The following is a 25007-nucleotide window of genomic DNA, read 5'->3' on the forward strand; positions in this document are numbered from 1 at the left end:
AAAAAAAAAAAAAAAAAAAAAACAACTGCCACAAACCCAGGAGTGTCAAACTATGCACTAAAATAGAAAGAGAAATTTTGTTTCCCTGTGATTTTTTTTTGTGCAAGGATGGAAAAAACATACAAAATGGAGACATCATAAGTTGCTGAAAAAATTATCTACTTTCTAAGGAGGAAAGTTGTGTGATAAATTATTCCACTTTGGGGGGGTTGGACATAGGTTGCTCTTTCTTGTGACTTTTCTTTATGACTGCAGCAAAAGCACCTCCAGTGGTTCAGGGACCATGAGACATGAAGATGGAAAGAAAGTTATGATATTTTATCAAAATGGTGTATTCACTGAACAAAATGCGAGAATATGAATTTACCCGGGAAGACATGTTCTTTAAAAAGTAATAAAAGATAACAGGGATTTTTGTGTCTTAATATTGTCTACCAGCTTAAGATAGGAGAAGCATCAGGAATTATATCTGCAGAGTACTCTTACGACAAATGCTTATGATGTTTGAGCAGATAATCACATGGTGGGGGGTTTAGAAGTTACAGTTCTATGCAACAGTAAAGACCTATTTCCAAAACATTATGTTGAATGAAAAATCACATACACCCACACAATGCACTGATCACACACACATCCTCCCCCAAATATGGCACCTTGGTATTAGAGGCAACGTGAGAAAAAGGAAGATTGCTCACTGGTCTTTTCCTATCCTTCTCCATTGAAGCAGGTCCTAAGATTCTCATTCAAAAGTATTCTCCCTACATCCAGAGGGCACAGTATCTTTATCTCTGACGACGCGGGCCTGGCTAAGTTCCTGCAGTACATTACTATTACATCATATCTCCCTTGTCCAATAGCATTTCTATACTAATATCCATTTCTCCAGCAAACTCATCATAAAAACATAGAGTTCCCTTTTCCTTTGGGTCTTCATTTCTGAAGGCTACTAGGTCACATAAAACTTAGATGAAACAAATCTGTATGCTGTTGTCTTGTGATACTGTCTTTTTTTACAGGCTTCTCAGCCACGAGCTAGCAATGGAGGAAGAAAGAAATCCTTTATAATACAGGTGGGGCTTTAGTTCTTTATCCCTAAGATACATCAGAATTTCCAGGTTGTACTCATCAAAAGTTTGTTGAAGACAAGTTAAATAAAGAGAATTCAAAAACTCTTGACAGGTTGGGAACACCCTGTATCTTTTGCCAAAACCTCCCCCCAGTCTAACAAGGCAAACTGGTATTTTTATCCCAAGTATGGATTCTAAGAAGAAAAGCAACCAGCCCTTTCAGCAATATTACAGGGGACAAAGTACTAAGAGGTGAGGAAAGTAATTTTCTCAACCAAATTACAAACAGTGCAGTAAATTTAGTCTACAGAAACAGTACGCAAAACATCCCCTCTTACAATTAAGAAAGGAAAAACAAAATTCTACTTAAGGTTAAAACAAGGTCGTTTTAACTTCAAAATTTCAATTAACCTACAGCACACACCTAATATGGGGAACATACTGAGTTTGTAAAAAAAAAACAAAAAAATTCTCTTATTTAGAGATTTTTATCTCCTGCCTTTTCCAAATGAGGAGAGATTAAACAGCATCTCATTTTTGTTAAAGAACATTAATGGAGGCCCTTCAACCTCCCAATTTTATAAATGGCTTTTCTTCCCGCCGTCCATTTGGCTAACTTAATGGCACTTTCACTGCCCACTACCGCTTGCGCTCATGGTCACCCTAGATTTTATAGTTTCAAGGGCTTCTGCCTTATTGTTCACACTTAATCCGGACTAATTATATATTTGTTACTACACTAGGTGTGGGCCTTCGCAGCCTGTAGGTAAATCTGGGGCTCCTGGGATGATCCACTGCTTGCAAAAAAATAGACAGAGATGAAGGCTTCTCTTACCTGTCTTTGTCCAGGTAATGGACCAGGTCAATGCTTTCCTAAGTAATAAAAACAGGAGAAAAACTATTTCCTTGTCCTTGTGATAAAAAGTAAATAAATCGCTCATATCTTCAAGGGGGAAGAAAAGTAGATTTTGGACACGTTTCAGAACAAGTTTGTTTAGGTAGTAGCTGATTCCAAGGATAGGACATTTCAGAGTTAAGATGTTCATACTATTTTTTCCTCTTTCCTTACTCAATTTGCACAGTCCTTCCTCGTTCTGGCTGCAGATTTTAGACGTCAGCTCTCTCTGGATCCCTTTCTGCTTCTCTCCTTCCTCACCCTCTCCTCTAAGGACGTCAGTGTTGTTTATCCTCCACAGGAATGAAAAAACGAGATCGGTATTTTAAAATCTTCTTTTTGTTCTTGTGTAATCAGTTTTATTTCTCCCTCTGTAAACTGATCATTCTTCCTCTTTATTCCCTTGCTGTTCTTCTTGACAGTTGTCTCTCAAGATTTTCTTCTTGTCTATATTGTACACACAAGCACTTTTTGTGGTAACAGATGTTCAGAGAACACGAAGGCTAATGAAAGTTCTCAGTGATCATTTAATCCTATGCACCCATATTCTACAAGACAAAAGTGGAATACAGTAGAAGAAAAAATATTTTCCCATCCCTGCTTAGCACTCTAGCTAGTTGGTGGCACAACCATCCCTGGAGCTGTTATTAGGTAACATCACACCCATCTACTACGTCTGCATCTAGCAAGACACAGCAACTGGTGACTCATCTCACTCCTTCCTCTCTCTCACACACATACATAATTTTTTTATGCCAAAATATGAATGACCACATACCTTGAATACATTGCATTATATTGTTAAGACAGCAAACCACCTGTCTCATTAAGTAGCACTGAAGTCCTTGCTTTCTCTATAAGTCTTGACATGACCTCATATGTAAATTAACTTGATACTCTAGTGGGCAGGATTATTATTGTTCCTATATACATATTTATGCCCTTTTGACACCTGCAATGGTATATTCTTTGAAGGTACTGAGATTTAGGTGACTTTAATCCTCTTTCCTCAAGTTCTAGGGTGTGCTCATGTACAGATTAGGGAAAGTTTGGTGGGGGTCTAGGGGTTGATATTTATTAAGTAGAGACACACTTTTCCCTATTCTCTTACACCTGCTTTAACCAGGCTTTTGCCAACATTGCTCAAGTGTAACAATCGATGTCAAAAATCACCAGTGATATGCAGACATTGCCAAGTTAAAAGGTCAATTCTCAGCACTTCTCCCTGAGTTAGCCACAGCGTATTGATGCAGCCGATAAGTTCTCTTCTGTCTAAAACATGAATTTCATCTGATTCCTAAGAAATCATACTCATTTTTGTTCTAGCCTCATTGGCCAATCTGCTTTCTTGGCTTTTTAAGAATAGAATGTTCTATCAAACTTCTCTTTAGTCCCTTCCATTTTCTACATCACTTCTTTAAACACCCATCTATATTTCAAGGGCTCAGCAGTAGTCTTGAGAATGTAGGTCAATATTCCCACTGTGGGACCCTAATTCAGGGTTCTAGAGGAAACAAAGCACAGCTTATTCACAAATTATTGCATTTATCTGGAAGCCTCCTGAAGGGCTGGCACAGGGGGCATTTATTCCTGTTTTGTCTAGCTTGGACATTGCTTAGCATGCAAAAGAGGATAGAAAATATTGTGAAGTGAATGAAAACCCCACAAGCACCTGGGGTAACAGATCAGAGTTGAGGCAAATCATAGATAGCATAAAGCCTAGGAGAAAATGCCAGAAAGAGTGTCTTTGAGAAATGAGGACATTCAAAATTGCCTGTGTATACCAGAGAGCTTAGATACCCATGTACCTGTCTAGAGCAGGATTCATGCTCAGAAAAGACCTCCAAAGATATTTAGTTTTCTCTGCTGACTCACCTCAAGACTCAGGGTGAGCAGAAAGTGAGTGGTACTGCGGAACTGTAAAGGGCCCAGCTAAGGGTTGAAGGAGTGTCTAGCGCCAGTCCACAGAGGATGTTTGTTTTGTTGTCATTTTGTTTGCCTGTTTAAGGTCCTGGCATTTACTGAAATCTCTGTGAAAACACCAGCTGAACACAGTCAAAGAAACAGATTTCAATAATTACACATGACAAGGAATACAATCTTTACAGAAATAGTTTAGGAAACTCAAGGCACAGATAACCGTCGCCTTCAAGGGTGGAGGAAATTCAGCCACATGGCAGGAAGGAATCTTATTTCCAGGGCTACCACATTATCATATCCAAATGCCACAACCAAATTCATAAAATATAACAAAGAAAGTAGGTAGCATGGCGAAGCCCAGATACTGAACGTATTAGACAAAAATTTAAATAAACTGCCTTAAATATCTCAAAGAGCTAAAGGAAATTACAGACAAAAACTAATACAAAATAAGAAAACAATTTCTGAACAAAATAATATCAACAGAGTAGAAATTATAGTACTGCTTATTAATTACTTATTGATTATACCTGTTGATTTACCATTTGTCCTCTTCTCTATTCTTAGAGAATATAATCTCTAAGAAGGCATGAGTTTTGTTCCTGGTCACTGGCACCTGACCAGAGGTGGTGTCTCACAAATAGTAAACAGTCAGCATTCGTTAACTGACAGATCATCTCTGCATCCAATAGCCCATTATTTATAGCTCTGCGATATACAGACACATTAATTATGATAGGATACAATGAAAATGGCGGGAAGAGAGAGCTGGTGTATTACAAAGGGGATATGACGACTCAGGGGAAAGTTACAGTTGGAGGAACTACCTTATAACCCTGAGCACACACAATACGCAGTTCCCAGCTGTGCAAGGATCACACAAAATCCACAATTTCTTTAAAGGAGAGAATCTTCCCAGTGTCAAATATGTTAATTCAATAAACTCCCCAAATAGTATAATTGGTGTTAAATTTTCTAGACCTAGAAAATATTTTATCAAAGCACTTGCATGCTGCTTGTTCATTCAAAATTAAAATTTAGATTATCAACGTTTATATATTTATAATTTTAACAAAAAAGTAGTTGCATATATTTTTTAAATAATTTTGTTGCCAACCAAAAACTATTAGCTATACTGATATCATGATCATAAGGGCATTTTTCAGCTTAAATTTTCCCCTAGGGACAATCCTTACATGGCTATCTTCATGTAATTCAAAATTTCCATGAAATGGCTTGTGAAATAGCTTTACTTTATAATAAAATTTTACCAAAATAATATTACCTATGTTGACAAATATAGTCATATAGAAAGAAGGCAATCTAGCTTGAAGCTATGGTAACTTTTACTCTACAGTAATAAAACTTAGTTTACAGTGCATATTTTTTACAGAATAAGCATTACTTTGAAAAACGCATTCATTCAACAAACATCGTGTGAGAATCTAGTAATTTACAGTATTATTCAAGCGCTGGGTATACAAAAGTGAATAAGACACATATATTGTTAAGGACACTTTAGGCTGTGTGTAATGAAATATCTAACTTACGAGTAGTTTAAACATATTAATGAAGTTTCTAATGTAAGGAAAGTCCTAATACAGATGATTCCAGGATCAGAACGTCTTGAATGGAACGTCCAACGTCTTAAACAACCCCAGGCCTTTTCCGTCTGTCTTGGCCCACTTTGCTCTGATTTTGAGGTTCTCTCCCCTGCCTGCAGTAGCTGCAGGTGTCCTGTCTTCACACGACAAAGGAGAAGGACTCGGAGTTTCCTCTCCTCCAAACAGGGCGACTTTATAGCCTGGTGTGCCTGGGATCACAGTATGGACCCTTTACTTCTGAAGATTCCTGGTTTGGGTAATAAATTATATAGTTGCCCTAGTAACGTGCCTCTTTGTATCCTCAGGGAAGAAAATGTGGCCAAGAAGTTCTCTTCAGAAAATATATTCATGAGTCCCCACGGTCAGGATTAAGTCAACTGCTCATCTTCCTACTGCAGGCGTGTGAGTGGCAGGTGGGGGGGCGGGAGGTGAGGGAGTATTTTTCAAACCTCCACAGTGGGAGGAGCATTTTACTGACCACGAACAAGGGGGTTAGGTGGACAGCTGAAAGCATCAGTCACAGGTGCAAGTCCACAGTCTCACAGAGATAACCGGAATTTCACCAGCCTCATGGTCTGTAGGGAGACATGAAGTCCTATAACCTATACCCTCTGCGGCCTGCTGACACTCTTCCACATGTCCCATCAGAATGTCCACGCAGGGGTGTCACCTGCACTCCTCTGAGCAAGCCCACCCAGTATCTCCCTTCTGTCTAGAAAGCGCTTTTCTCCTCTGGGCATTTTCTGGGCACTGGGGCACTGCCAGGACACCGGTAACCAAGCACCACACTTTCCACTGACACCGGAATACCCACTTTGTAGTTCTCCAAAGACACTGTTTGAGTTGCCAAATCTGGTCAGAGACCTGAGGCAAACTAGGGAAGAACAACTTCCCCTTCATACGTTTCTCTCCCTTGGAAAGTTACAAAGCGTTGTGGTGAGGGCCCTAAGAGCTACCAAAGTTTTCAGTGGAACAGAGTGTGAGACCGACAAGGCTCAGGTTCATCGGCAGTCAGCTCTTTTTTATTGTCTTTATCAAGTCCCCTTGAAGAAAAAACTTGCTGTGACTTGCTTTTTTGTTAGTGAAATAGGAGGGGAAATAACACACATCACTTTCAAGTCAAAGTGTTTATGTGAGAAGCGGGTGACTCGGCCGCGCTTCAAAGTTGCACAGTGGTGAAGGCAGAACGTGGTGGGTGAGACACAGGAGTCCTCAGAGTGAGCGGCTAGAAGGCCGGATGGACACAGGGAGGAAACTGCCCTGGAAACTCCTGGAGCCACAGCAGACTTCACATGAGCTAGAAATACCCGCCGTTCTGTTAGTCTGTGGAGAGTGTGTTTGTTACCACAGTGCAGCTCAGCCTGTTCCCAAGGGGGACGCTTTCTTAGGCCTTGCCTGCCCCTCTCAATGGGAGTCAGTAAGGGGGACACCAGTGCTGGCCTTGAAGGAAGGAAGTTTATCCCTGCCTTTCAAAGGGAAGGATTCCTGGGTCTGGCCCACTGCATCATTCCTCCTGTAGATGAAGTTCTCTCTCAAAGGTCTGCCGTATTCTTGCACAACTTGATTTCTGAAGAGTGATCCGAGAACCCATCTACGTTTCCCAGATCACTGAGATCCCATCTAATACATACAAAGAATAACTGATTAGATGTGACAAACGTTCTGTAAGCAGAGTGGACACAACCTGCCTGGGAGGGTGAGAATAGGCAGAAGGCTGAGGCCCCGAGGCAGGAAAGCACCAAAAGTCACACTGGGGTTTCAAGAAGACACACATTTCAGGGCAGAGGGACAAAGAAGGCAGAAAACAGGAGAGAAAGACATCGATGAAGGGTAGATGGTATTTGAAAAGGATTTAACTCAGAAGTAAGAAGTGGAAGAAAAGGCCCAGAAGAAGGTCATCCTAATGTTAATCATATCTGTCAAGTTGTTTGGGTCGCAAGGACAGGAACCTACTCTGAAGCACTGTGTACAAACGGCAGGAGTCTGTAAGTTTATAAAAGAGGTTTGGATCCAAATGTCAGGTGCAGGGGCCTCAGGTGCTCTGACGATGTCTTTGAAATTTGGTGTCATCTTCCGCAGGGTCCAGCCCCTGCGTGTGGTCAGGCAGGCTCTCCTGCGCAGGTGGGTTCCCGCAGCTCCAACTTTATAACCTCTTAACTTGGCAGCTCTATCTGGGCAGCTATAGTAAACATTTAGGAATTAGAGGCCCGAGCCACGGTCTGCCTTCATTCTTGGGCTAACTTTGAAGTTCTCTCTATCATGGACAGTAGTGACTGATGCAGGGTCTGTGCCCACTCTCAGAGCTAAGGGTATGACTCCTCCAACCTGCACAGCATGGACTGACAGTGGATGGAGGGGCTGCCCAGGAGAACACGTGGGCACTGTGACTAGAAAGGGAATGGATGCCAGGTAAGCAGAAATAACAGATGAGAATAATGCCAGCCTGATTCTTAGAATGTCCCTCCTAAGGGGACTTCAGGGGTAGGTTAGCTTAAATCCTTTGTCTTAGAGGTGAGAAAATTAAGTCCTGGAAAGAGGAAGCCCAAATGAAAATATACTGGAAGCCTAAAAATCAAATATAAGAAAGACCCACAGTTAGTCAGTTAATCAAAAGTTTAGTTTTAGTTAATCTAAACATTCTATCTTAGCAATTAATCATTGAATATATTAAGTAGAAGTATATTAAGTATTTCAATTTGAAACATATCTATATACACATACAAATATATACATATACACACACACAGGTGTAGGGATTAAGAGAGAGAGAGAGAGACAGAGTCCCTGATCAATCTTTGGATGTGGGATCAAGGTACTTTCTATGAACAGTGACCACATGTCACCTGACTGTCCCCTCCGGGGGAAAAAGAATCAAATATAATAAAATCCAGTTTTATGGTGTTTAAGGTAAAATGGAAACTTAAATGTAGTTGCACAGCAACCTAATTATAGCATTCTTGTTAGTGTTTATGATTTCTCACCAATTTTTACTGTTTTCTTGCCGACATTTGATAGTGATAAACACACCAAATGTTTTCAAAGCATTAGAATTTATTTTCGTTGAAAAGGCAAATTTCTCTTTTTCCTTTATTACACTCATTGCATTGATTTAATATGATTTTTAATTACACTGAATAATTGTAGAAACATGTATTATTGGAATAAATTAATTTGGAAACAAAAACAGCTAATTCTTAATAGCCCAGGTCCCATCTGTGGGGCCTACCAGAGCCCAGCCTGTCAGCTGTTCGTGCTCAGTGCTCTGCGGCATCAGAAGTGTGTCTCTAAAAAATAATCGATGTTTTCTTGTTACATATTTTTTTGTTAGAAAACAATTAGTGGCCAGTTATGTGAAGTCAGGGAAGAGAATGTCTATCACGTGGACGGGAAACAGTTTGGCTCAAAAACCGGGGCTCTGTTCCTACAAAGCAAATTACATTTAATTGTTCTCAGATCTCCCCAGTTATCTAGGTTGCAGATTTTTCTGTCTGTATTTCTTACCACTTGCTCAAGGCCAATAATCTCTAGTTCAGTGGTTCTCAACCTTCCTAATGCTGCGATGTATTTTCATTGTTGCAAAGGGCTCACGACCCACAGGTTGACAACCACTGCCCTAGTTTAAAAGTCGCAAGCTTACAAAGGAGACAGTGCTATTCTCCACACAGATGTCCGTCTGCCCTGGTCTGCTTGTTCCCCTGCCCTCAGGCCAGCTATCAGCAGACACAGAGTGGCCAGGAAGGAAGATCCCTCTGGTCTGCCTCAGACAGGGCAGCCCCCCGTCCTTTCTACTTTCTGGGGAGTCAGACCTGAGGCTTTCCCTGTGTGTTTGCAACATGCCAGCACATCACTCAGTGGAGCTATCACACCAACCCCACACAGACAGTCTTTGCCAAATTGAAAAGAAAAGCAAAGGAACTAAGAATGCAAGGCCACTCTTACGGGGAAAGACAGAGGGGGCAGGAAAAGAAAGACGTAAAACACAAAAGGTCCCACTCACTACTGTGAATTGCTAAATGAAATATTAAGTGTATACTTCTAGGAACAAAGAGTCAAAAATAAAGACCATTTGGTATGTATTTTCCCTGTCCAGAGAAAACTTTAAATTTATACTAATAAGTAGTCCTTTGTCTATTCAGATAATATAGTCACATATAGTTGATAGGAAAAAGAATAAGAGAATTTGAAAAAAATAATTACTTTTTAGATCCTCTGACAAATGCCAGGGGTTCAGAAATAAAGGCAGAGCCTGGTGGAATCCCAGGGCACTGAATTCAAGGCAGTGCTGAGCCTGTGAGTGCTGAGTGTGAGTAGGTGAGCAGGCTGAGTGTTTGCTGTAAAGCGGTGCGTGGCGTGTTTGGGACTGGAGGTGTAAGGAGTTGGCTTGGGGAGGGATGGCATAGCTAAGTCCTGAGCAAGGAAATCTTAAAAAAAAAAAAAAAGATTAATGATTTGATCTTATTCTTGAAGGAAACAATCTTTTCCAAAGAAATAGAAAAACATGGCTGGGTTTTAGACAGTGAAAAGGTGTGATATAAATATGGGCCAGGAATCTAGAACAATCTGGAGGCATTTGAGCTGCTGACCTTCCAAGTCTTTACCTTGACCATGGCGTCTTGGCCTCCTGGTCTTTCTTCCTCCTTTGCAACTTAGTAGCTTCCATGCTGGTCCTTAGAGTAATCACCCTACTATGGTATTTTCTTATTTATATTGTTTATCATCAGTCCCCTGCACATTAGATGCCAGACCTGGCCTAGATTAACATCTGCTCTATTTCAGCATACAGATCAGTGTTGATACTGTGCTGGGGCTTATGACACAAACATTTAGGGAAACACTTAATGTAACTTATTATCATAGCAAGGGACACACAGCAGCTCTTCACTGCCTTAATACACAAGGTGATAGGTCCCAAGGCCATATGCATGGGTTATTTAGAAACAACTCTGGGATCAAGGCAATCTTCTCTCCTGGTGTTTTTCTCCCATTCACTGAGCAAAATCCTGTGGCACATTTGGGTGGAACATTCCATGCACTCAAAGGAAAGTCAAAGTAGGGCATATCTAAATTGGAGCCAGAAATGTTTTCATTCAGTCCTTCACAGCTTTGATCTTTCTGGTTTTCAGAAAAATAAAGAATTCATTCCATCATGAGTGAAATTCATGAAACCTTTAAAAAACTGAGCTGGCTTTTTTTTCTGCTGGGTCCAGACTATTTCGACATATATTGCAAATTTAATTCATGAACCAAGCTGTTCTATAGACTCATTTGAAAATCATCACCAATTGTGAAAGTCATTACAGTTAGCTTTGAAAATCTCCCCTTCATTATACCAGCTTTCTAATGTTAATGATTATGGCAGAGATGAAAAGATGCTGGTCCATGACCCTTGCTGGCTGTAATTAGAGAGAATGCCGGGGACAGCCTACTCTGGGAGAAGCGGAGCATTTTGGAGGGTGAAGAGTTGAAGGCAACATGGGCATTTTGTGCTCTGAGGATTTGTAGGGGGTGGAAAAGGATTATTGAGAGGCCTAGTTAATGGGGCAACACGCAAGGAAAATGAGGAAAATGCCAGGGATTTCCTTGGCTCATCAGACAATGCAGAGAAATTAAAAATTACAGAAGTGCTCTGGCTCAGGCGCTGGGGGAGTGCTGCCAACTTCTGGAGATGTTCCCCGGCTTTCCAACAAACACGGCAGCCAGCGGGACCACGGACCACCTTCCTGGAGCTTAGCTCTGATCACCAAAAAACTGAAAGGAGCAAAAACAGCATCCTCAGTTAAGAAACATGGAGGCTCCTTTCTCCTTAAATGGAGAGTAAATATGGATAAAAGATAAGATCGATTTGCACAGTAAACTTGCTGGTGTCTTGGCCTCAAAACAATTTATTGTGATGTTTATGCACATACAGAAAATGCCAGCCCAAAATCCAAATGTTTGCTGAATACATTCGCAATATGGATCTATAGGAAAAGAACGTGTATTGTTACTGGCTTTTTCCTATTTACACGTGAACATTATACAACCCGGTCAACAATCCAGGGACAGAGCACTATTGCAAATATTTGGAGGAGGTTCCACCCCAGCACAACCCAGGGTAAAACATCCACCCAAAAGAAAAGAAGTAAATAAGTAGGAAGAATCAAACAAGACAATAAGCAGACAGCTCTAGGCAGGATGGAAAACTTTCTTGTCCATATAGAACACATTCTATCTGGCACTTTATTTTCGGTATTTCATAGCTTTGTTCAGAAGCCTCGGCACAACTGAATGCATTTCTTTTTTTTACTTTTTTAGGAATGACACTGTAAATGCAGAGCCACGATCTTAACGTTCCATTTGCTACGGAAGTGAGAGAATCTGGGTTGCTCTTTGTCACAATGCTCCCAGACGATACGGCTAGATAGAGGCCACAGTAATTTTTAAATGGGCACAAGAAAATCTTTGCCTTTCTCTGGATGGGAACTGAAGTTTTTGCTGCTCCATCACATTCCAGTACTGTCTTTATTAATATCTATATTTCTCTCCTGTTTTGTTGCTTGGGCTCATACATAATGTATATGTATTTTTGCTAGGTCGTGATGCTTTTTATGTCTGATTTTATAAATTTATAAATTTATAAATTCCTATGTATACATAAAAACTGCCTTTCCTTTTGATAATTTATAAAAACCTTTGAGATAATTAAAATATCATGTATTGGGTATTAGTGACCATGGGATATGAGCATTGTGTTCATGTAGCATCCACAGCTTAGGAAGGGAGGCCCTTGGGTGAGACCCTGAAATTTGTTGCCTAGCCTTGACTGTCAGCCGACTCCTGCTCTCTACCCCTCCTCTGGATTTCTAACCCCCTTTATCCTATTTCACATGCTAAGATACTCCCCGGACTTAGCATAATTTCCAAGATTCTCCACAATGCAACCCTGGCCTACTTTCAAAACTATTGTGTGCCAGGCCCTTATGTGGTCTATGTTTCCTCTATCCATCTATCCAACCAACCACTTAAAAATTTTGTTTGAATTGCTTCTCCATCTTTGGGGTGAGATCAAGTGTCATAAAAATTTTGCTTGAGCCTCTGCAATTTTCAGGCAAATAACCAAATGCTGGGATCACAGTGGTGCATTTCCAGGGAGTTATAAGAGCAGGGGCTACGTGGGATGCTTCTATCACGGGGGGTGGGGGGGATGGCCTTAGATGCCTTCCAAGAAAAATTAACATCTAAGCTGAGACCCAAAGGCTGAGTAGGAGTCAATCAAGCGATGAGTACTGTAGAACTCAACAAGAAGCAACAGTCCTTTCAATGTCTTATAAATAGGAAAGTTCTTAAAGAACTGGAAGAATTTCAAGACCGCTGGATTGTAAGGCTTTGTGGCAGAAATAAGTATTTGTATTTCTCCCAATATAAACACAAATACAATGCTCCTTCATTCCTCTGTCCCCATCTCCCAGGGGCACAGGGTTCTCAGTACTGTGATAATCTCTCAGTCATCCCTTCATGCATCTAAGGATGTCTTTCTCCCCACAGCACCACCATAGAGACTCACAGTGTTTCTCATGTTAAACAGCCATGACACCTGCCTTCATCTCTGTACGCTTTGTGGGTGAGAATTGTGAATCCTCATTGTTGCTTTCTTAACTGTTAGCACAGAGCCAGGCCCACGGTAGATCTACAGCATTTTGAGTGAAAGAAGCAGAGATAGTGAAAATGATGTCTTTCATTCTTTCTACCCATCTGCAAATGCACAGGTCTGGGTTGTAAGATAGGCAATCTCCAGACGTGTATGGAGGAATGAAATTAATTCAAAGCCTCCCAATGAAAACACAGGTGACTCATGGGATCTTTATCTCCTTCAGATAACAGAAAAGGAACAGTGACAGAACCACAGCCTGATTTGTTTAAAAGGCCTACATAGACCACAGGGCCTTCTGGGGAGAATAACTAATTAGATTAGGGTGGAGAGAGAATGGAAAGAAATGCAAATATTTGATCCTTTCTTGAGTGAGCAGCTAGAGTTCTTTTTAATGTGCAAAGCAGGTTTTAGGAAATCTTTGGAGACCTGGCCCACCAGAAAAGGAACACAAAGCAGGATGCTGGCAGAGGAGTGCCTTTTCCCTTTACACAATATCTTCTTTTAGAAATAACTTTTCTTCTCAAATTAAAGAACACAAATGGTGAGCAGCAAGTCTTGTTAGACCAAGGGTGCCAATAGGCACACTCTCCTATTTCTATCTCTTAAAAATGCCTTAAGAGGAAAGCAAAGAAAGGACAGGTGCCTGAACTTAGGGAGGCAAGAGGAAGAGAATGAGAACAAAGGGGACCAAGAGGGGGGTGAGGTGGTGCTGGTGCTTACAGAAAAGTGGTGTGCGCTGTGTCTTCACAGCCTCTCTGGGCTGGAAGAGATTTTGAGGGGGGGATTCCTTGTAGTTACCTGGCTAAGGAAGAGGTTTGGGGAGGGGATACTTGTAGTTACCTTGCTAAGGAAGCACCGGATACCTTATAAGGGGAACATACTCTTTCAGAAGACCTCATCCACTTACACAAACTTGGATGTGTTTTCTAGACAATTCACTTCTTAGTAGTAGTAACACTATCCTCTCAGAAATCTCTTGCGGCATGAATGAAAAATATACACATAAATATGCTAATCGTGATATTATGAAAATAAAATAACCTCTTCCAAAGACCACTACAAGGAGGGAATAGACCAGGTGTGTGGCTTCTTTGGCATTTCTTGGCCACAAGTTTGAAAAGATCCTCATACATTTTGTGAAAATGCCAAGCCCTCCAAGGCACACACACTTCAGCCACTCAGCCCAGCACCATTCTCTGGCTGACAAAACCCGTACCTTCTACAGTCGCTCTCTTGGGCTGAATAGTGATGGCTCCTTCTGCGATATCTTCGTGCTGGTGCAAGGGATTTATTTTGGATCCCCAGCTGTCGGATCCCACCCACAGAAAGTGGCCCACTTGGTCAGCTCTCTTGGCTGCTGCGAGGATCTGCCTGTGACAAGGAATATGAAAAGGTATATTAATAATAAAAGCAGCTGAACATGTATGCATATTAGCAGTCAACCCAAAGGAAAGCAAGCTATTTCTTCTCCTAAACAATCAATTTCAAAAAAAAAAAAAGGTAAGGTATTTATATCCCTATATATAAGGAGATTTTGTAAATAAGGAACACAGTCAAAGAATTTTGAAAAAAATAGGCACAAAGCATTAAAATTTAGAAGGTAAAAGAAGTATAAATACTGAATGAGCAGGGGAGATACATTTACCCCCATTAGAAAGAAGGGGAATATAAATGAGAACAAGGTCTCAAATTCACTTATCACTTGGGCCAAATTGCTTATTTTTGCTGTCTAAGTTTTGCCTTGGGGCTGGCGAAATGAGCATTCCCTTCCCTTGCTGGGGGTATGTATCACTTCTGGAAAGGAATACATTTATAAATTAAAGGTCTTAAATTATTTATCAAAATGAACAGAATTCCACGCTAAACACAAAAATTAGCCACCCATGTTTAAGAATGAAAATAGTATATACATAACAAATAAAAGGAAAAAAGGATATTTTTGTTACTAATGTATTATTCATGGAATAAAATTAATAAAAATAATATTTCTGTTTATTGGCTCGGTGCCTATAGCTCAAGTGGCTAAGGCGCCAGCCACATACACCAGAGCTGGCAGGTTTGAATCCAGCCTGGGCCTGCCAAACAACAATGACAACTACAACCAAAAAATAGAGGGGCATTGTGGTGGGCGCCTGTAGTTTGAGCTACTTGGGAGGCTGAGGCAAGAGAATCACTTAAGCCCAGGAGTTGGAGGTTGCTGTGAGCTGTGATTCCATAGCACTCTACCCAGGGCTACAGCTTGAGGCTCTGTCTCAAAAAAAAAAAAAAAAAAAAAAAAGAAAGAAAGAAATTCTGTTTATCATTAATGAAAAAGTGATAGTAGTATTTTTGGAAGAAGAGGGAATAGATAAGAGGTAACTGCATTTGCAGAACAGGAAAAGCTACAGCTGAAGCCCCTTTGGAGGGTTCCACAGCAGAAGTGGTTTGCCTGCTTCGCCGGGGTTGGGAGGAGCAGGCACCTCAGGGGTATAGGGCTAAATATGGAAGGATTGGTTGAAAGATTGTATATGAAATGACCAAACTCTCACTTTCCTTCTCTTTCTTCTAGGCAGACAATGGAATGGCAATTTTCTGATAAAAGTTTCTCATACTGTGAACACCCACACGGTGAAAGGTAGGTACAATATGAAGTGTTAAATCTGGGGCTGGTGTGAGAAGGAAATGACTAGAAGTCGGTGAATAAAGTATTAAAATGTTCAAATACTTCAGAAAAGTTAAACTTCTGCTCACAGAATGCTGGGAACCAGGGGTATAATACCCCAGGTAGAAAGCAGTTTTTTTCCTGGAAAAATCTAATCCAGTCCAGAAAATAGATGTTGGGGGTTGACCTGGAGAGAGCCTCTGACAGAAAGAAGGGCCTCTTGATCCCGATCAGGCCCCCAACCCTACCCGTTGCCCCTGGACATAGACCTTCTGGGTGCCTTATTTGAATATGAACTATAAGAAGTCACTCTTTATTGAGGAAAATCTTCAACGTAAATTAGAAAACTCAAGTAGAAAGAGAAAACCAGTGTGGGATGAGGAAGACATGCTCCACGAAAAAGGGCAAAGTAACACATTTCAGTGGGAGTCATTGTATCTATAAGATAATAAGAAAAAGTAACCATTAAGGAACCGCTCTTAGTTATCAAAAATATGAAATTAAAATTCCTTTAGTGTAGATTAAAAAAGTGAAGAAAGGTCTTCAGAAAAAAGAAATAGCAAAGCGTTAGAAAATAGGGCAGTGCCTGTGGCTCAAAAGAGTAGGGTGCTGGCCCCATATGCCAGATGTGACGGGTTCAAACCAGCCCAGGCCAAAAACTGCAAAAAAACCCCAAACAAACAAACAAAAAAAAACCTTTAGAAAATAAGAAGTAATGAGTCTTTTTTTTTCTCTTACTAAGAATCAGTGCAGGAAGACTTATATCCAGCTAATATTTTAGGATAAATGTAAAGAGAAAATAAATTTTATTAAATGATATTTTCAAAGAAATGAAAACCAAGAACCTGGAAGTATATGCTTTGAAATTTTTAAAAATTAAGCATGTCACAAAATGTAGGATCTCTGGAAATAATGAAACTATTCTAAAGGCAAAAGAACATGCAGAAAAATAAGAAGTAGAATATCACCAACCTCATAGGAATAAATTAATTAATTAATTAATAAAATAAAGATGATGGATGATCAAGTGATAACTTCAAAAATTCAAGAAATGCTTTTTTAAAAGAATTTTAATATTTGACACATAAAGAATTCTAATGCAAATAGAATGTGCATATTTGTCCGGTAGATCTTACAGACTTTTCCATCCAATATTAGAACCACCAAAGAGTCCTGTAATTCATTAATCACCACAGCTCTTTGCTGTGCCAGCCATGTATATGTATTTAAAAATAAATATGAGGCCACGTTTACCCAACTACTAAGTGTGGAGGTAGAATAAGGACATTATCAGTGCTAGGCATGGTGGTTTATACCTGTAATCCTAGCACTTTGGGAGGCTAAGGCAAGAGGATTGCTAGAGGCCAGCAGTTCCAGACTAGCCTGGGCAACATAGCAAGACCTCATTTCTACAAATTGAAAATATCAGCTGGGTGTGGAGGCATGTGCCTTTAGTTCCACAGATTTGGGAGGCTCAGGCAGGAAGATTGGTTGAGCCCAGGAGTTTGAGGTTGCTGTGAGGTATGGGAGAGGATATTTGCCTCCAGCCTAGGTGGTGGAGCAAGATTCTATCCCTTTAAAATAAAAAATCCAACACAAAATCTTTTATTTAATTTACTTTTTTTGTTTCCAGGTTTTTTGTTTGTTTGTTTTTAAGACAGGGTCTTGGTCTATTATCCAGGCATCATCATAGCTCAATGCAACCTCAAATTGCTAGGCTCAGTAATACTCCTGCCCCAGCCTCCAGAGTATCTGGAACTATAAGTACACATCAGCATGCCTGGCTAATTTTTCTATTTTTTGTAGAGACAGAATTTTGCTATAATCCTCAAGCTGGTCTTGAACTCCTGGCCTCTTGGCCTCAAGTAATTCTCCTACCTTGAGCTCCCAGAGGGCTAGGAGGAGTGAGCCACCATTACACCTGGCCGAATTTACTCTTTTTAAAAAAGTTATTGGAGGATATGCTACAGAAAAATAAGGAAATAGACCAAGAATAATAATCACATAGGACCAGAAAGAAGGAAGTAGAGAAAGAATGAAGGAGGGAAGTGAAAACTCAGAATATGATAGTGACTGGTCCACATGACAACATAATGATGGAGACATCAGGAAAGAAGTGTTCATAAACACTCAGATTATTTTATCCATGGACATATGGGGAAAGGTGACGGACCTGTAACATGAATAGAAAAAAATATAAAAGATAATTATATGAGTTACAAACTCATAAGAAATAATAGATATATACCATAAATATATATAATAAATAAACCCTATAAACTAACAGAAAAACATAAAAGTATGTTATATCTAATATATTTATGAAAAATAAATAAATTTATTTATGTAAATATAAATGTACATATGTATATATTTACTTAAATACATATTTACATAATTTATTAATATTTTATTAAAATAATTTAAATAATAATAAGTATTTATTTACATAAATAAATAAGGTAAAATATGTAAAGATACTTGTATAAAATGAGTAATCTATATGTATTAAAATAATAAATTATATTAATTCATTATTATATAATTATGTTATTTATAATGTATTAAAATAATGAATCTATAATGTGAGTTGCAGTAAAAATACATTTAACATTCTATTTGATCTTGAATCTGTTGGAAAAAACTTTTATATCTATCTATGAAAGACAAATTATTGCAAACATTAAACCAGAATTTTTTTAGTGGTTATCTCTGAGTGTTGAAATTGCAGGTTTCACTGGAGACTATTTAAAATTATTGTTTGTAATTATTTTCTTTAAACTTGAATTTTTCTAGAAGATTGGGAACAAAAATAAATGGAAGAATTCCTTTTATTAAAAACAACAAAATAGAAGATTGCAACTGGACCCACACCTTTCACCATTAACAAAAATTGACTCTCACTGGATAAAAGATTTAAACTTAAGACATGAAACTATAAAGATTCTTGGAGGGAGCCCAGGAGAAACACTTGAAGAAATTGACCTGGGAGAATACTTTATGAGGCAGACTCACCGGGCAATTGAAGCAACACCAAAAATACATTACTGGGATCTGATCAAACTAAAAAGCTTCTACACTGCCAAGAACACAGTAAGTACAAGCAGACAGCCCTCAGAAGGGGAGAGGATATTTGCAGGTTATGCTTCTGACAAAGGTTTGATAACCAGAATCCACAGAGAACTCAAACTTATTAATAAGAAAAGAGCAAGTAATCCCATTTTATTGTTGGCAAGGGACTTGAACAGAAGCTTCTCTGAAGAAGACAGGCGCATGGCCTACAGACACATGAAAAAATGCTCATCATCTTTAATCATCAGAGAAATGCAAATCAAAACCACTTTGAGATATCATGTAACTCCAGTAAGAGTGGCTCACATAAAAATTCCCAAAACTATAGATGTTGGCATAGATGTGGAGAAAAGGGAACACTTCTGCACTGCTGGTGGGAATGCAAGTTAATATGTCCCCTTTGGAAAGAAGTTTGGAGAATACTCAGGGATCTAAAAGTAGACCTGCCATTTGATCCTGCAATTCCTCTACTAGGAGTATATCCAAAAGACCAAAAAAATCACTTCATAACAAAAATATTTTGCACCAGAATGCTCATTGCTGCTCAATTCATAATACCCAAATCATGAAAGAAGCCCATTAATGGATTAATCAATTGTGAGATATATATATATATATATGTATGTATGTATATACCGTGGAATATTATGCAGCCTTAAAAAATGGAGACTTTACCTCTTTATGTTTACATGGATGGAGCTGGAACATATCCTACTTAGTAAAGTATCTCAAGAATGGAAGACAAAATATCCAATGTACTCAGTACTATTATGAAACAATTTACAATCACTTACACTTTCATATGAAGAATAGATCACAACTATGGCCCAAGGTGAAGGAGGCAGGAGGGGAGAATGGGAGGGGAAGGAGGAGGTCAGATCGAGGGAGGGTGAATGGTGGGATCACAGCAATGGTGCAAAATGCAAAGGTACATGTCAGATCTATTAGTATAGAGTATAAATGTCTTAACACAGTAATTAAGTAAATGAGATGATATATATATATATATATATATATACCAGTGTGATGTAAGCATTCCTAATTCTGTATGAAATCAGCATACTGTACCCCATAAATGCATTAATGTACATGTGATCTATGTGTTCGTGATTTAATGAAAAAATAATAAAAATGTTTTTCTTTATTTCCCAATGGATTTACAATGGGTATGTATTACTTTTCTAATCAGAGTAAAGTATTTAAGAAAAAGAATCTGCTCTTGCCTAAAATCGAAATTATCAACACCCATGACTGGTTTAGCACTTATCTTAGCTTCCAAATCTAGATACTAATGTCTTCTCGCTGCTATTCTCTGACAACGTATTTGAAGTTAATGTTTCAAGAAACCTCAAAATTTCCCATCTACAATGCCAGTCTTCTGAAAAATGAAATAACATTGTGGGTAATCAGTATACTTCAGATAGCATGTGTTTAAGATCATGTTTTAGAAGAAACATTCATGCATTTGGCTTTTATTACTGTGCTTAAGAACTATTATTGCAATTACAAGGTAGAACAACACTTAACACACAAATAAACCAAATGCAAAAATAATGAGCATAATTAAATAGAATATATACAGATACATCCATACATATGGATGTGTATGTCTTATATTAAATATTAAAACCTTACACTACCTGCAGGTCATGTATATTGTAACCAATTTGTCATCAGAGATATTTGCAGGTACTCTTTCATGAGCCTTGGACAAGTTATTTAAAAAATAAATATGAAGCCTATCTAAGCAATACATTACATATTTAGCAAGTGTGTAACACAGATAGGAAGAGGGTTTTATGTGCTGCCTTAAAAAGGTATTGGTAGAGTTTAAAAAAATACCCACCGGAGTGAAAGCCAACAGTAACATTAGGAAAACAATATCTCATAAATAACTAAAACACAAAGTTGAAAAGAAAATGCCCTAAGCGCATTTTTTAGGAAAGAAAAAATACATTTAAGGGATCGTCAGAATCAGTTCCCTAGAGAAAGGTATGTTTGAAATAGACCTTGAAGAATACACACAAGCTAAACAGGTAGGGAAAGAGAAAAAGTGTCAAGACCAAAGGCCACAGTGAGAAGATTGCGAGAAAGGGTTGGAAGATGAGAGGCGTGCCGGGTAGGCAGAGAACTGGGTGAATGTAGATAAGGTCTAAGATGTTAAAGTGGGACATTTTAAATCAATATGAATTTGAGAAAGAGAAGCTTGTGTTAAATCATTACAAATGGGGCATTAGCCGAGCATGTCATTTACTCCATTAGTGCCACCTTCTGAACTTCTAGTATGTCCTGAGCATTGGGATAGTTTATGAAGGACACAAAAACAACTCAAAGGAGGCTCATCTTTGCCCCTAATGATGGCTACAGTCTAGTGAAGGACCCAGACGCTGAACCATCCAACAATCTGAAATAACAGCATTGATGTAAAAAGAAATTAAGTTATGGTGAAGAGCCTTCTGAAGCTATGTTATTCAGAGAAATCTTCCCCAAGAAAGTAACGCTGGACATGGCATTGGGAAGAGGAGGTGAAGAGGAAACAGCCTTCCAAGTGGAAGGAAGTGAGGAAAGACAATCAACCCTGAACCTGAGTAGACAAGTTGGGAGGGAACTCGGAATGAAATAAGACTGGAAAGGTCGGACAAAGCCGTATCACCCTCAAAAGAGCTCAAAAACTTTTTATTTTATTGATGGGAGAAGTGAGACCCCAAAAATCCAGAAGGCAGTATAAGGATCTTGCCCTAAGTGAGACAGCATTACCATCTAAGTGCCCCCCAAAACCTCAGTTACAAGTTCAAAAGTGTTTCCTTTTAACATAGTCCTGCCACACTCCTGTCACCAGAGCTCCATACTGGGTTGATGACTAGAATCAGGAGCAATGGCCAGGACACACAGAGGAGGGAGAGACACAGGTTTGGGAGACTGGGGATAAGGGTGGTGCAAAAATCCAAGCAAGAAGTGACTATGGCCTGGACACTTAAACTTTAAACTTTAAATATTAATAAGATAAACTTATCTTCAAAATCACTGATATATTATTTTGAACTGTATGATAGAAAAAGATTCTTAAAGAGTTCTTTTGCATTAGAAGCATAAATCTCTGGGAGATGAGACTTATATTTCTTAAGAAAGGACATATGTTTGGGCCGTGCCTGTGGTTCAAAGGAGTAGGGTACCACCGGTCCCATATACTGGAGGTTGTGGGTTCAAACCTGGCCCCAGCCCAAAAATTCCAAAAAAAAAAAAAAAAGAAAGGACATACGTTTGTTTACCTTAGGAATTTCCTTTCCTGGAATTTATGAGTACTTCTAAGATAAATACATAAAATATGACATTTGCATATTATTATATATGTATTACTATTTTGACCAATTGCATAATACATTGTAGATTGATATTATGTATTTGTATACAAAGATTTGTGGAAAGGGAAGTTTATTGCAGCATTTTTTTTTTTTTTTTTGGCTGGGGCTGGGTTTGAACCCACCACCCCGGTATATGGGGCCAGCACCTTATGCCTTTGAGCCACAGGTGCTGCCCTGCAGCATTCTTTATTTTTGTAAAAGCCTACAATCAAATTTAAATGCCAATTAATAAGGGAAGCATTAGATAAAGTCTTGTACATGTGTAAAATAAAATTCCGCATGGTGATTAAGAAGACTAACTATAGGTCCTGATATTCAATGACCTTCATAATAAAATAAACAAATACAAGCAAAGTGCAGAACAGGGCATACACATAGTATAAAACCAAGGAGCACATTACTCTCACAGGTGTAGCACGTATGCAGATATCGCTAGGAACTACCCTTTGCACCTGGAGAAGAGGATTTGTTAGCTAGGGGACAGAGTGAATTTTTTTTTAGCTTAGATTTTTTTTTATAAATATTCATATGTTTATTTATTTTTTTTTTACTTTTTCATTAGGTGTGATTACTGTTTGCTCTGAAAAGAAAAAAAAATAACGATTCTGGACCAGGTTGATAGTAGTCAGAAAAGAAAGTAGGAGACATTTATGTTTTGAAACCACGTCCAAGTTTGGCCCTCTATTTAGTTTTGGCCAAGAAGATGAGAAACTAGGGGAAAAAAAGGAAAGTCAAGATTACAAGCAGATCTCTGAGACCCAGGGGGATCAAGTTAAGGGAAACTGGAAAAAAATGGATTGAGAATGTGGAGATGTGACCAGTTTTGTTTTGGACATGCTAAGTTTAAGTTAGTAGCAATAAAGACAGAACTGATTTTCTTTTACATTGAGAGAGCAATTCTTCAAATGAAAGTCTGTTGTATTTGCATACAGGTTTTTTTTTATTTTCTTCTCCAGATAACTTAATATGTTTATTTGCTAAAAGAGGGAAAACACAAGGCACCATGATGGGACTCTGATGCTTGGCTGTAACTATGCGTGTTGGGGGTGGAAGGAAAGCACTGACTTTGCTACGGTGTAATTATAGACGTGCTCCTATCTTGTCATTCCCCCTTTCTCTGCCAGCATCCTGATCTTTCCGGTTCCTAACGTTGCAACATGCACATTCACCAATTTGACCAGTCATTCTTACTTTATATCCTCATCGTTGGCAAAAATCACGACGGCCCTGGAGTTGGGGGTGTCCAGGAGCTGTTTGATAATTCTATCAAAGTCAATGGTTCTGTCTTTGCGCTCTTGGGGGATTCTCACGGACTGGGCAATGCAGAGCCCACCTGTTTAAGAAAAGAAAGCAGAGTGTCAATAAAGTTCCCACAGAGATATCAAAGGAGCTGGGACAAGGAGCTGGGGACGGGGGTGGGGGGGGCGGGGCGGAGGTCTAGATGCTGAGTGAAGAGCCCTTCCCTGGTGCTCGCGCTAGGGGGCAGCATAGGACATGATGCTGAGCCCAGAGCTGCCGCGAGGACTCAGTACATGTCACATGGTGTGCCACAATGCACTTATAAATGTCTAATGATGCCCAGAAATACCAAAGATATTGATTCTGGGGAGATAGGTTTAGGCTGGCAGACAAAGTGGGTTGGCTGAAGGAGGTCTTTAAAAGGAATTCAATATTCTACACTGACACTACAGTAAGTAAACTACAACAATAACCAGAACACATGAAGCTCATGTTCCTTCCTCTCTGTGACTTTTCTGGTGTTTGCCTTCCCAGAAATTTATTTTTTTCTTTTGTACTCATATTGACTTTTAAATCTGAGCTCCAGTGGAGTAAATCAGAAATGAATAAACACAACAATTATTATACATCATGGTAACAAACTTATTGACCACACACTATGTCCTTGAGACATTACTAAGAGTTTGATGGGTGCTATTTGATCCTCTACAAATTCTTAAAAAGTACTTAGTTATCACTCATCTTAGATTTGGGAAAAGATTAATAGATTTGTTTACTGCAGATCTGTCAAAGCCATTATGGTAATAACTGACTTTATGAATTTCAAGATAGGGAAATATGCACTTTACTAAGCGATTGCTTCGTAGTTGCTCCTGGATGTACACATGTACACAGCACATTTAGAAAAAGTCTGATATGTGAGGAAGGAAGGATGCTACAGGTCGGGGGTGGGGGGAGACCTAGGGGCAGAGACAAGTGGAGAACCTTGTGCTATTTGTAATGTGTTTGGAAGATGCATGTTATCAATAAGGTTACACCTAGAACATACATAACTTGATAGATGATACTAGGTGTTCACAAGCAAATAAAAATAAAATGGATCCTTCGTTATGCATTAATTCCAATTAGTGTTAGCTGTGTATAAGTGGCTCTCAGCCTGTAGTGTGCATGAAATCACCTGTGCTCCTCCCTCAAGCTATAGGTCAACCGACTAACTTGACCTCATTGACATTTAGAGAAAAATCCACACAACCACAGAAGAGCATGTGCTCTTCTCAAGTTCGAATGGAAAATTTATTATGTTAGGCCATGTTTATGGAGCCATAAAGAAAAAAAAAGCAATACATTTGAAACATAGAAGTCACACGAAGTATGTTCTCAGACTATAACAGAATCAAAGTAGAAATCAATAACAGAAGAATAACAGGAAAATTTTCAAACAGTTGAAAATTAAACAACACACTCCTGATAACCCATGTGTCAAAAAAGAAGTGTCACGGTAAACGTAAAATTATTTTGAACTAATTTATATGAAACTACAACATACCAAAAGTTATAGGTTACAGCTAAAACAATAT

General features: G+C 39.0%; 1 protein-coding gene across 3 annotated transcripts in view; it reads right to left on the reverse strand.

Annotated features, from left to right (window-relative positions):
• Positions 1–25007, reverse strand: part of GRM7 (glutamate metabotropic receptor 7) — an 899252-nt gene that overhangs the window by 439983 nt on the left and 434262 nt on the right. For all 3 annotated transcript variants that reach the window (XM_003785475.2, XM_003785474.2, XM_023510686.1), the window contains exons 3-4: positions 23383–23524; positions 14333–14487 (exon numbers count right to left, since the gene is read on the reverse strand). In XM_003785475.2, the coding sequence (XP_003785523.1) occupies positions 14333–14487; positions 23383–23524 (297 nt within the window). The remainder of the gene's footprint in view (positions 1–14332; positions 14488–23382; positions 23525–25007) is intronic.

This window comes from Otolemur garnettii, unplaced genomic scaffold (assembly GCF_000181295.1).
Source record: "Otolemur garnettii isolate 467f Iridium unplaced genomic scaffold, OtoGar3 scaffold00015, whole genome shotgun sequence".
In the NCBI taxonomy this organism is placed as follows: Eukaryota; Metazoa; Chordata; class Mammalia; order Primates; family Galagidae; genus Otolemur; species Otolemur garnettii.